At 36.2% G+C, this 14,411-nt stretch overlaps 1 protein-coding gene across 1 annotated transcript in view; it reads left to right on the top strand.

Annotated features, from left to right (window-relative positions):
- Nucleotides 1-4,042, top strand: part of LOC121379941 (heparan sulfate glucosamine 3-O-sulfotransferase 6-like) — a 42,742-nt gene extending 38,700 nt beyond the window's left edge. Inside the window, exon 2 of the mRNA XM_041508631.1 lies at nucleotides 1,790-4,042. Within this exon, the coding sequence (XP_041364565.1) occupies nucleotides 1,790-2,408 (619 nt within the window). The 3' untranslated portion in view covers nucleotides 2,409-4,042. The remainder of the gene's footprint in view (nucleotides 1-1,789) is intronic.
- The last annotated feature ends 10,369 nt before the right edge of the window (nucleotides 4,043-14,411 follow it).

The following is a 14,411-nucleotide window of genomic DNA, read 5'->3' as shown; positions in this document are numbered from 1 at the left end:
TACGGTTATATGGCGTCAGACATATGGTTAAGGACCACACAGATTTTGAGAGGAAACCCGCTGTCGCCACTACATGGGCTACTCTTCCGATTAGCAGCAAGGGATCTTTTATTTGCGTTTCCCACAGGCAGGATAGCACAAACCATGGCCTTTGTTGAACCAGTTATGGATCACTGGTCGGTGCAAGTGGTTTACGCCTACCCATTGAGCCTTGCGGAGCACTCACTCAGGGTTTGGAGTCGGTATCTGGATTAAAAATCCCATGCCTCGACTGGGATCCGAACCCAGTACCTACCAGCCTGTAGACCGATGGCTTACCACGACGCCACCGAGGCCGGTTCGGTTTATCGAAGACTGGCTTCCAGCTGTTAATGTTTTACTTTTTTAACGACGCTGAATAAAGTCAATGGTCAAGAAGACATGCGAATCAGTTTTGAGGTGATCGGTTTATCAAGACTGGCTTCCAGCTGGGTTTTGGGTGGTTTTTAAAACTTTTTTGAACGACGCTGAATAGAGCCAATGGTCAAGAAAACATGCGAATCGGTTTTGGGATGATCAGTCTATTGAAGACTGACGTTCGGCCGTTAGCGTGTTGAACGCTATACGAGAATGGGGGTTTAAGCGGGATCTCGACGGAGATCAAGTTGTTTTGAGACGGCTGAGTGGAGTTGTTGCCGAAAGGGAGAGTGATTGCTGGTGTGTGTGTGTGCGTGGATCTATGCCGCGCTTTGAACCAGGAGCGCTAATACTTGACTCGCATTCTGGTGGATTTTGGCATTTCGTCTAATCTGGCCTGTCTGGCACGTACTGGATTTCATCTCGATTGTTTGGCGTCTGTTGAGTAACTTTAACGCAACAGCTAGCATTCTGTGTAGTTTGCCCTTTGATGTTATTTTATTATCTAACGCATATTGTACACCAGGTTTGAATTTCCCACGATATCCAAATATATATTATTCCAATTTTCTTCTGCAATATTAAAATGAGATGTCCCTATGATATCTCCTCAAAATGTCAAGACGAAACATAGCATAAAATATGCAGTAGTGTTGGTATAAAGTGCTCCTAATGGCACTAGCTGGTGGGAATTTTCCTATTAGCTCACTTGGTAAAGCGCTGTACTGTGGGTATCTGGTTCGAATCCCGTCAGTGGAAGTGGATTTTTCTGTTACAAGTATACTCCTACAATACTAACACATGGCATTATATTAATATCATCTTCATAATTTTGCTGTCCCAGATCTTAAGACAGGTACATATGCCCGAACGCATGAATGCATATGATACACATGCATACACGGATATCATACCTACAAACATGCATTCATGTATGTTACGGGCCGACCACGTGGTTTGTTGGCCCCTTGTATACCATCGGCTAACTGAATATTCCTTTCAAGAATGTCTCGGTGGCCAAATGGTTATCGCTGTGATCTGAACAATGCGGGCGATTCGGTGCCATAGATTTGGTTCCAGAATTGGCATGAGATAATTTGTGAGGTCAACAATTATTTTTATTCCCTGTGCCCGTGCCTTGATATCTATGTATGTACTAGTGAAACCTGAATTACATGCAATATATAGATATTACATACAGATATACTGTTATATATATATAATAAATAAATCCCCCCCCCCCCCAACAAAAAAAAAAAATTAAAAAAAAAAACTTTTTTTTTTAAAAACCCCAACAAACAAACAAAAAAACCCCAAAACAAACCATCATGAATATTATGTTTTATTACGATCATTAGCATTTAATAAGACCACGATATTTTTCTCGTTTCAGAAAACAGATGCCGTCCACCATCGAAGGCCAGATGACGGTGGAGAAAACCCCGAGTTACTTCGTCACACGGGAAGTTCCGAAGAGGATCTTCAACATGTCACGTGTCATGAAACTCATCGTCGTTGTCCGGAATCCCGTAACTCGTGCAATATCGGACTACACCCAGTCGTTTTCGAAACGACCGTACATCAAGTCTTTCGAACAGAGGGCGTTCATTGACAATACCACGCGCCTGGTGGACACGAAGTGGGGGGCGGTGAAGATCGGCGTGTACGCCAAACACCTGGAGCGCTGGCTGAGATACTTCCCTCTGAGCCAGTTCCATTTTGTGAGCGGCGAGAAACTCATTTCAAATCCGGCCGGTGAGATGGCCAAGGTGCAAAGGTTTCTGGGATTGAAACAGATTATCACTGACAAACATTTCTACCTCTACGGTTCGAGAGGTTTCCCTTGCCTTAAGAAACCGGAAGGAAGCGGTCGTCCCCATTGCTTGGGCAAAAGCAAGGGCAGGCGACACCCGTATGTTGACCCCGAGGTCATACAGAGACTTACCGATTTTTACAGACCTTTTAACTTAAAATTTTATCAAATGGTTGGTCAGGATTTTGGATGGACGTGATAAATATTATTTTATGGCATATGACGTCAGTTCGTCAGTGACATCATAAATTATAATTATGTTAATCAATGAGAATATGACATCATATTACAGCTGTATCACGGTTGAATCAAATACGGGAATACTACGTCACAGTGCAATGATATCGTAAGTGAATCAAACGCGAATGTAGCTTCACAGGCTGCAGTGACGTAAGTGAATCACGCACACGGATATGACGTCACACAGTGCAGTAAAAATAGGCGACAGGTAAAAGATGCATTCTTGCCAAGTCTGATTTATGTCAACAGCTACAGTATAATATTCTTCAAATAAAGCTAATGTTGTTAAAAAAACACACGAAACATATTAGACCAGTTTGCCAAATGTACTGGTTTCTAACACTAGCAGACGGAGAAAGCGAAATACAACGCATGTTTCTCAAGATTTTAAAACAAGGCGTCACTTGTGATAAGAAATTGTAATATTATTTAGTGTATTCCGAATAAGTAATGGTACTGACATCAACAAGAATGATTTTGAAGCCGTCTTAATCATTCGTGTACCATCAACACGAAATGTGAACCAGCCAGTCACAATGACTTAAATTAGCAGTTTACAATATTACCAAAAATATATTTTGGACATTTTGTCGAAACAAATCTAGACCTATGCCTTGCCAAACGAAGATACCAAGTAATATCAACGTTGAAGTCTGAATTGGAAATCTAATGACTGTATGTATCTATGGTCAAATATTTGGCAGAAAACATTTTTTTTTGGAGTAAATTGGGCAACATTATAGTGCATGAGACGGTTGAAACACATCCACCACTTCACATTAATTATTGTTATTTTTAATATATCAGTCTATTCCTCTAGACATAGTTTGTGGAATTCTGAACTATGGTCGAATAACATTTAGTAAAGATCGTACTGAAAGTCATCTCAGAACTACAATACTTCTAGAATTGAAGACTTGACACCAATAACGCTCGGTGGCTAATATGGAGACATGCCATCAAGAATTCAAAGAGCATGATCAGTCGGAATGCGACTATCTCCTGTCGAGAGTCCAGACTATCGACAGGAGGACCTTGTGGTCTAACATGTCTGTCAAAGACGACTCTACAGTAACAGCCCAGTTCGTGTTCCTGAGAAACATACTTTGAACACTGTCTTTTGCACAGATGTGATTTTATTCTTCGTATTAAGTTTCCGTGCATGTCCGTGGGGTCACGAGGAAGGAGATTGCTTTTAACAAACGACTACCATCAGTCTTGTCTTTAGCAGATTTCATGGGATTTTGGTGTCTTTGCCCATGACCGGTGTGCCTGAACGTTTAGAGAACATTGGCATGTAATGAGTTGAATTAGATTGCGGCACCCATTTGAAAGTGTAAAGACGCCAAACGTTTACTGATTATAATGTTTAAGGCAGGGAATCCCAAATGTGTTCAAAAATCTCGATGAATACAGTTATATTGAATAATAATCAACACATCTTTTAACGAACGCCTTTGAACTAATAATTAAATGGTGAACGTTTGAAGTGTTTGTGAGATTACAAATAATATTTATTACGTTTAGAGACGATGAAATTATGTTTGTGAATATTTAACTGTTGCCACTGACGAAATATATAATTACATGTATTATAATGTTATATATTATATATGAAATTAATACTTAGTGCATAAACCAACAACAATGGTTTAGTCAAAGCGAAAAACCACAGGAAATAACAAACAATTGAATAATTTATGGGAAAGAAAGAAAGAAAGAAATGTTTTATTTAACGACGCATTCATCACATTTTATTTACGGTTATATGGCGTCAGACATATGGTTAAGGACCACACAGAAATTGAGACAGGAAACCCGCTGTCTCCACTTCATTGGCTACTCTTTTTCGATTAGCAGCAAGGGATCTTTTATATGCACCATCCCACAGACAGGGTAGTACACACCACAGCCTTTGATATACCAGTCGTGGTACACTGGCAGGAACGAAAAATAGCCCAATGGGCCCACCGATGGGGATCGACCCCACACCGACCGCGCATCGAGCGAGCGCTGTACACTGGACGGGAGTGCAGAAATGTACCAAAACAAGACATCAAGAGCGAGTTCTTTATTTACACAAAATATAATTGACAGTCTATTACCGACTTGATTTTTATCATGATAAAATATATTTTAAAAATTCGCGTGTCTTTTATTGTTTGGTATATTTCCAAAAAGTACATATATTTACCCCCATCCCCTCCTCCAATATCATCAACATTCAATCGCGCGACAAACGGCCACATCAAGTTACAGTCTTGAGTTCTCATAGCTATTAGAACGACCAAAAACACACCATGTGTTCCGAAATGAATACTCTAAACAAGACAATTTAAATTTTAACCAGAAATATGCACAATATTTATCGAAAACTATGTGACTTTTGATCCAGAAACAAAATCAATAATCAGAAGAAAAGATAAACCGTAAACATGTGTGCCGTTTGTCGTGTAGCGACGTATAGCTCCATTATCAAAAGACACAATAATAACAAACTGGCACATTCTAGGTCAGATTTTCTATTACTCACTTTATATTAGTAATTTAGTTTCGGTTTTAATAAGTGGGGCAATTATTCCATTTCACTATCACCATTAGCCTATTTTGCCTGAAAGACATAATGTTATTTCGCTAGATATTTCCATAATTTCCTACATACACGTGTAACGAAATAGTAAATTAATAGCATTTATTAGTGCACACCTGTCACAAGTGACAAAACCAGTGTAACACATTGCAATTCATAATATTTTCTTTCGTTTGGCGTTTTACTATCCAGTTGCAACGTGTTACAACTCGACAGCACAGGAGCAATCGACAGAAATGTAAAATAATAATAATAATATGTAAATTAAAATGGGATTGCAGAAATACCTAACTTAAGGTCCATTCAAACGATACAACATGTAATAACGATTTCCGCAGGAATGAAAAAAACAAACCTGTCTCGATAATTCAGTGATTAGGTTATCGAGGTTATCCTGGTATGGGATTCGTGGGGTGGTCAGGGGGTAAGTTCAGTCAACCGCTTGTGGCTAACGTTCGCTAAACTGGTTTATGCGCTTCACGTTAAACCAAATGGCCACGTCGGGAACCAATCAAATAGATCGCTAAAGTTAGCGAAACGTTCGCTGGCTGAACTTAGGCCTGTTGTAACAATGATCTCTTTCTTTAAAAGCACAGTAGCACGGATTGTTGACGTATTACACATGCATATATGCATGATATCACAAGTATGTATATACTCAAAAGCCGTTTGGCCTAATGGACTGAAGTGTGTGTATAGTGCCCCCCCCCCCCCCTCCCCCTAATAAAATAAATATAATTTTAAAAAGTAAAATATATATACATGTGTACAATTAATTTTTCCTATAAAGTACTTTATTTAACACGTTATTCATTTGTCATAGATATGTTATGGATATTTTGTTTTATATATAATTGTGGATACGTAGCGAAAAATAAATTTTAAAATTACAAATAACTGGGGTTTTTTTAGTAACATTAGCCATTTAAAATGTTTATGAAACGGATTATGGTAACTAGTATTATCTAAAAAGAAATGGCAAAAAAACAAAACAAACAACAAAAGCAAAAAAACAACAAAAACAACAACAACAACAACAAATCCGCGATACTATGCCTTTAATACTTGATACAGGAATACAGTTTGTGGTATAAATAGCACTTCACAGTTAATCAGTAATAAGCTTAACCAACGTGGTGGTAGCGGATTTCCTCTTTCAAACACTAATCCATTAACTCGAAGCCCAGCCTAAGCCCAGGCAGTTGAGGAATCTCCGCCGACTATAGAGCACGAAAATAAGATACCATCTATACATCCTCCCATCATTCTTAGCATGACACGTGTGGCATCCTCATTAATATTAATATCTTTTCCCCGCCCACTTTAACCTAGCCTCGCCAGTCATTTTGTCAGACCGGAGAAGCTGTATAGACATTACTAGATTAAAATGCAGAAACCCGACGGGGTCTCTGTTTTGTAGTGTACCCTGGGGGGTCATCTGCGGGCCGTGATGGCTACCGGAGGCCCTGGACCATGTATAATCGCCTGTCGTGTTGTCTTATTAATGTGTTATGCATGAAATGTAGAATTCGTTAGTGTGCTACACGCCGTCACACACGCACGAATATGTTTGTAGCGGTAAAAAAAAGAAAAGAAGTATGGATCGAGACCCGTGGTTAAAGTGACAGACCCTAGCTTTTAAACACTACAGTGTTTGATGGGGGGGGGGGGGGGGGGAGGGGTCACTATTGGATAAATAAGACGTTACTTAGATTTTATTGCTTAGATTATCCATTTTCGTACAACCGAAGTGTGTTCGATCATGCTGGCATTTCTAATACCACGAAAAGCATTTTTCATATTTAAAAAAAACCCGCACGTAACTCTGAGAAGTAACTGTTATGGAAACGATCTCTTGTCCGGTTTTTTTAAGGGTATTTACCCGTTTCAATGTCACAGGCTCTTGTTTCACTCTACTGTAACTTTATCCAAATGTGTTACAGGTTTGTAGATTAGCCAAACTTAGTGTCCTTTTTTGATGGATGAAACTATAGGATGTGCGACTTTAAATAGTATACATTACAGATTCAACACCAGGGTCTACACTTCAGACGTCAGTGGCAGTTAATGGCACCGGCAATGTAAAACGGTATATATTTGAACAGGACATGGCTGTTCCTAGCTTAAAATGACAAAAGGGACAGTGTAAAGAAGACATTTCTCTAATCACAAGTGCACATAATAATAAACTAAAAAGATAATTTTACGTATTTTTCAGTTGGGGCTGCCATCATGCTTCTTCCTCTGTTGGGTATGGTGTTAAAAAGTAGCAGTTAATATTTAAAATCTATGATCAAAACTTTTTAAATTTACTTAATAAAAACAGTCTCTTTTTTTTCTCATACTAAACTATCCCAACCCACTTGTCCAATCTCTAAGTAGGCTACATTGTATAAATGACTAAAACTTCAAAAATAATAACTAAAATGAATTTATTTACTCTCTTTTCGATTCTCAATCAGTCACCTACGCTTCTTAACTTATGTGTATAGCAAAAACGTAATCGTAATTCCGTCCAAGAGAATTTGTAATCACACGGAGTGATCTCCCTTGGTGTCATTCATAGATCAGTCGTGTTATTTAAGACGTCAGCCCGTCGTTAATGTGTGTTGAATTTGCATATTTGTATTTAATTAATTATTATACACGTGTATTATTCTTTCATTGTATGATTATTGGTACACAAAACCATTTAAAACCGGAAATCTTTCGATATCACAGAAATATATGAAATAATTCACAAAATGCCAAAAACACAAACAAAACACAAGCAAACAACAAATGTCTATTACCGAAACTATTGATCGTTAAAATATCCATTAGTGATCATGTTTGTATTTTAATATTAATGTTACTCAACCACTGGAGACGTGGCTAGCCTATTAATATTAATAAATTATGCAGGGGAAATTATTAACTGTATTAATTCAGCCAAAATATAAGCTACCCATAAAAATACACTATTATTATAACAAATAAAGGGAAATTCTAGAAATGGTTACATGGGCATGAATGAGGGAATACTTTTAGTAACAGGCAATGCATTTTTTTTTTTACAAATGTCTGTCGACGATTACCATGGTCATTACTAAATATTTGTTTGATTGTATGATGAGTTTCAGGTTAAACATCCTTAGACAACTGCAAACTGGCAAACCCCCTCCAGAAATATTCCCTTCTTTACAAAACGAAACAGTGACAAAACACAATTGACACAGATAATGTTTATTAAGTAGTTACGTCACTAATAGTATCTACTATATATGAATTATATATGTATGTGCATGTATATGCAAACTGTGTATGTCAATGCCAGTTGTGTTATAATTAGGCACTGTTGCCTACGATGTATATTTACAATGAACCACAGCATTGTTAAATTAGAACAAGCTATGTACACGTATGTATAATTATGATATATATATATATATATATATATATATATATATATATATATATATATATATATGTAGGTAATACTATATAAGTGGTTGTTTGATACCATTTATGCTATGTCGAGGTGTTTAGAAAAATATGCAAAAGTGAGTTGGATACCTTATTTAAACAACGAGTTGTAAGATAAACGATATCTAACGGACACAAATTTGCTATTGTGTTTCTCACACATCCTCAAAACCCAGGATTAAAATATGCAAACGTTTTTCCCCAACTTAAACTTATTTACAGTACTCGCGCTTTATGTTAATGTATGCCTCACAGAGTTTCAACTTTAGTCTTGCTTATTTTATTGGAAGGTATGGCTGTGTTGTCAGCATGAAGCAACCAATCACAAGTCTCAAAACTGATGTTGGAGACAAAATTATTATTTATAACGGGTGCTCTCATGTGGGTGCGTAAGAAATATTTGACTACAAATTGCCATCACGCCATTGTTATTATCAGTAGAATATATCATACTTATCGAAAACAGCATTTAGTGATATCGCGGGAGGGGAGGGTGTGTTTACATTTCCACTTTACATCAATGAATGGTGTATCGTTAATACGATAAAAATGGCAAATACTTGTACCAGAAAAAAATTCTGTTCAGCGTATCTTCGAATAGTCGTTAAGCCTATTATACTCAAGCGAAAGTAAATTTTAATCATAAAAATATTTTGGCATTATTTTCATTAACACTCCTCCCATACAAACACAAACTCCCTGTGCATAAAATAACAATTCAAACACCCCACCCATGTTCCTGCCCCTTGCCCCCTCTCCCCTTACCATCCATTTTGCGTGTGATAATTTCCTAAATAAGTTGTATATATTCCTCGCAAATACTGAAGACCTTAGACGTAACACAAACGCTTGCACTGTGTATATTTTTGGCAACTCTCTGTATGACATTATTACTGTGGTGTGTATTGATAGGTATGGCAAGAGAATGACAATAAACGTCATTCGCTAACAGATATGTCATCATGTATGTGTCATGTCACGGACCCGTGGCTTTAATTTAAACATTAATATACGTATACCTATGTGTCATACCCTACAGGGCAGGCGCATATTTGACTCTTTTTTTTCTCTTGTTGACAGAAATAAACCTATTTTGGTATTTCACGGTTGTTATGTTTTTATTACATGTAGTTATTTAGAAAATGGTTTTTTATACGTTATGGATTAATCAATAGAAAAGGTCTAAAATAGTATCTCCACCTACAATTTATCATTAATTTTTATTTTTACAAAATATGGCAGACGAGATGGTTAGTGGCTAAAAGATGCATTTAATGTATTATAAAGCGAACAGACATTTATAAAATATGAAATGTTATATGAGTGGGCGACTTGCTATTGTTTTAAAACATATCTGACGAGCGGAAGCGGGTTGAATACGTTTTTATACGGTAAATGGAATATATGAATATAAGAATGTTTAAGGAAACCCCAGTACGAAAAATACATCGGCTATAATTGGGTGTCAAACTAAGGTAAATTTGTAAATGAAGTTGATATTTTAACGGTCAGTATTTAAAAAAAAAAAAAAAAAAAAAAAAAAAAAAAAAAAAAAAAAAAAAAAAAAAAAAAAAAACAACAACATAGTCTCAAATACCAGGTTTAAAAGAAATTCAAACGTGTTTTTTGTTTTTTTTACAAACAGTTAAGTTATACGTCATATGAGCGGAAATGCGTTGAGCTGCGGTTAGGCGCCTCCCTACAAGTAGTTTGGCCCAGCTCATCCGTCTTCGGCAGTGGTCCATATTAGTCTAGCCTCTACCCTTCAACCAATCCAACCTGGGTGGCCCTACCAGGAGTCGAAGCTCCCGTTGGCATTGCTCTCTGGGTCATTGAGACTTGCAAGCACAGCATCTTTTATTCCAGTCACTGGGGTCCCTGTATGAGCATATGGCGACGAAGAAGAAGAAGAAGAAGTTATACGTCATGTCTAATAAATAGTATCGGTAGTGTTAATTTCAGTGAATGGTTTTGGCTTTTACATCTAGGTGAACACCATGGAGCCGCCAGTCAGATACATCGATCTTCAACACGTGTGAGATATCGCCGAGTGATACCATAAATAGCACACAAGGTATGTAATACAGATTTTAAATAAAAACCAATAAAATCAAGTTAATGTATGTATACAACAAAGCCCATTTATCTGACGCCAACATCCGTGACTGATTTCCGTTAATGTCTATTTTACAACCAGTCGACCGTTGTTATTGCTCCTAGCCAATCACATGTCCCGTTACACGCAGACTGGATAAGAATGTAGATTTGTCAACATTTTGATGTATGAGCTGCGGTTTAACGATTCTTACATAGCACAAATACTAAACATTGCCATTATCAGACAATCAAGAAAAAAAAGAAGAAAAAGAAAACATACACTCCCAGCCCAAATTTTAAAAATGTTTTATTTGTAAATACATCCCATCCCCTACAACCAACAACCTATCGTAAATCCATCCCCACGCCCCAAAGAACCTCCCTCCCAATTCCAAACCAAACCATATAAAAACAAACCAATCGAAAAACAAACAAAAACAAAGCCAAAAAACAACAAAGCTAAAAATATAATAACCCAACAAAAACAACCAACAACAAAAAAAAGCAAAAAAAAAAAAAAAAAGCATTACAAGAAGTTTGCTCACTGAGCGCTGACCTAATTAAATTCAATGGTTAAAGGGACACACCCTAGTTACGTTTATTTGTTAACCATTACGGCGTTGTTTTTCGCTATTAAACCCCATTTTTCACAAATAAAATTGCACTTTACTTACATTTTATTATTTAGAATACACATTTCCATTCACCTGAAGTGCTTTTTGGTAATCCTGATGTTTGTTAAACCACGAAATGCATTTTTTGCATTTTTTCACAAGACGTGTTGTCGAGAAAAAACCGTTAAGCAAGCGAGGTCCAATCTATTTTTAGAGGGGATATTTCCATTTCAGTGTCATAGACGTTGGTATATCACGTGACCGTTATCATTTTGATTCGGTTGGTTTTCTCGTGCACGGTTCGCGCAATCAACATCCGATTTGTTGTTGTTCATTTGTGAGATTTTTTTTTCACAGTTCGTGTACATTTTCAGTAACAATAAAGTTCAGACAAGTAAGCATCTCAATACAAAACGTTACAAACCCTTAAAACCAATAATTTTGCTAAGTCCTACGATATCTGGAGAGGGGATACAACCAGGACAGAACAGTTGGAACATGTCCAGGAGAGGTGAAAAGAACGCACCCCAAGTCTGTGCGCACTCTGTGAAATTTGTCGTGACGTAGGCATTGTTGTGCTTCGAGCGACATCTACCGGTGACATCAGAATACTAACTTTCAAAATTATTTCAAGCAATTGGGACATGGGGATTCCCATGGTATTTATCGATATAAAACCTGCGTTTTCACTCCATTTGATAAAAACGTGATCTAAGTGTGTTACAGGTTTGTAGATTAACCAAATTATAATTTATTTTCGCTGGATGAAACTAGGGTGTGCGGCTTTAAGTAACGTTTTAACACTGGCTTTTTCACTGTCAACACCATTTTTATTTTAATATAACGGCGATCGCGAGCCAGTTCGCTCAGAATATGGAACTTTAACCATTTTTCTACCCGAAAATAGTTTTGTTATATTTTTCTGATTGATTTTTCCACCGTCATTTTTCATGTTTTTAAATTGTTTAAATTTCATTCCTAATGCAAAAGCTTGAGGATTCCCTGCTAATATCGGGGACTCGAAGGGATTCCCCGTGTCAAACATTTTGACAGGAGGCGTCAAAGTTTGTAAACAAATGTATAAATTTCTCGATTTTATGGGCTCTTATGACTGGGATTGATTGTTGATTATGCTAAATGTGTAATATTTGTAATTTCCACGGTCATTTTCATAACCATAGCAACCACAAGCTTCAATTAAAATTACTATGTTGTATACATATCTTACAATTTAAGGTGGTTGTGTTTTAAAGATTTTGACGAAAACGCAATATTTGACATTTTGTGTGAAATTCATGAAACTCAACCCTCCTAAATTGACAAATTTTAATACGTTGTATGAATTCTTTATTTATTGTAAAGGAGTAACGATATACTATTATGCTATAAATTTCGTTAAAAACAAATCCTTTTTTCTTTCTTGATTATTTTAGTTTGGGACGACATATAGTCAAAAAAGGAAAAAAGTTTTGGAAATTTTAAAAAAGAACTATTGTTTCTTTTAATTTAAATTAAATTATTTCAAAAATTAAAAAAATAGGAGCGATTTTTTTTTTTTTTTTTTAGAAGTAAAGTTATTGCTGAAAACGTAGGTGCCGATTGCCGTGACGCGAACAATAGTGAAGTGTATGCAAGTGTCAGGTGAACTATAATTATTTCAGTTTGCATGTCAGTCTGAAAGAAAGAACAAACTAATTGTAAACTGAAATAAACAAAATAAAACATTATGTACAGATTAAACTGTCCCTGTTACACAAATAATCAACTACGAGTGTCAGCGTACAGCAGTATTGTCCTGTAGTGCACAGGTAAATTTTGTATGATTTACACCCCTTCTCTGTAATGGTCTAGTCCGGCTCGGTCACAGACAGTCAGATAACTAGTCTATATTTAAACGGATGCGCGTCATAAATGATTTTTTAATCTAAAAATAGACCGCCACGCCAGCAAACTTCTTCTAATGCACCCAAACACCTAAACAAAACAAACAACAAACAAACAAACAAACAAACAAACAAAACAAACAAACAAACCACCTACACCCCCAAAAATACCACCTGCCTCTTATATCTTATGACATAGCGTAATTTATATGTTTAGCATATATTCCTGCTGTAATGTAAACTCCTCACAAAACACCCGAAACAACTAAAGTTTTTTTCTCCAAAAATCATATTTCTAAATATAGATCTACTTATTGGCATGAGTTCAACCCGTATCTCCTTTCAGTGGTTAGGGTAGTTTTAGGTATAGGGTTAGGGTTAGTCTTTAGAGCCTTTGATTTTAACAGAACCAGTAATACATCATCCACACATGGCTTTTCGAGAACACTTCGCAAAATTGCAGCAGGCAAATTGAACAGTAATAGACATTTATGTCATTGCAAATGTAATTAAAAATATAATTATCACAACGATCATAAATTGTTAAAAAAAATTAAATTTTTTGTTATTTATTTTATTTATTTATTATTATTTTTTTTATATATAATTATTATTATTTTTTTTTTTTTTTTTTTTTTTTTTTGGGGGGGGGGGGTATGTATTAGGTCTGTTCCAGAACATTTATCATATTGGGCATGTGGGTATGAGGGAGATAGTGGTGGTCAATAACTACAAAACAAAAATATCACCCCTCAATATGGACATTTCTGATTTAACGCCAATCTCATTTTTTGTTTTATATAAAGGAAAACACATTGATTAACCTCCGATTATTAGATGTCAAATATGACATTATGACACAGGGTCGAATATGTTAGAGAAGAAACCTGTTGCAAGCACACAGGCTACTATTTTTATTCAATAGCAATTGACCTTTCATATACACATTCTAACAGTCGGGATAGTGGGGATAGATCCTATGATCCTCTGCATCTCGGGCAAACGTTGCACTATTGAAAAAGGCTACGACTCGATTCAGCACAGAAAGGAACATCTACCTTTAAAGGGATTATCCTCAGTATGTAGTCGTTTTAAAAGGTTTAAGGCATATATACACACATTTTACATTATTAACTTTACAATTTACTTATATTCTCTTGCTTAGAATATGAATATCTCTATAATCAATGTATTTCTGGACATCGTAATATTTTGTAGGATTTTAATATTGATTTTTTTTTTCGAAAATATTTTTTTACGTACGAATGTATAAATGTTTCCAACGGTCAAAAGAAATTTGAAATAATTCAGCC

This window comes from Gigantopelta aegis, chromosome 8 (genome assembly GCF_016097555.1).
Source record: "Gigantopelta aegis isolate Gae_Host chromosome 8, Gae_host_genome, whole genome shotgun sequence".
Classification (NCBI taxonomy): Eukaryota; Metazoa; Mollusca; class Gastropoda; order Neomphalida; family Peltospiridae; genus Gigantopelta; species Gigantopelta aegis.
Note: the sequence above shows the minus strand (reverse complement) of the source record. Positions and strands in the feature narration are given on the sequence as shown.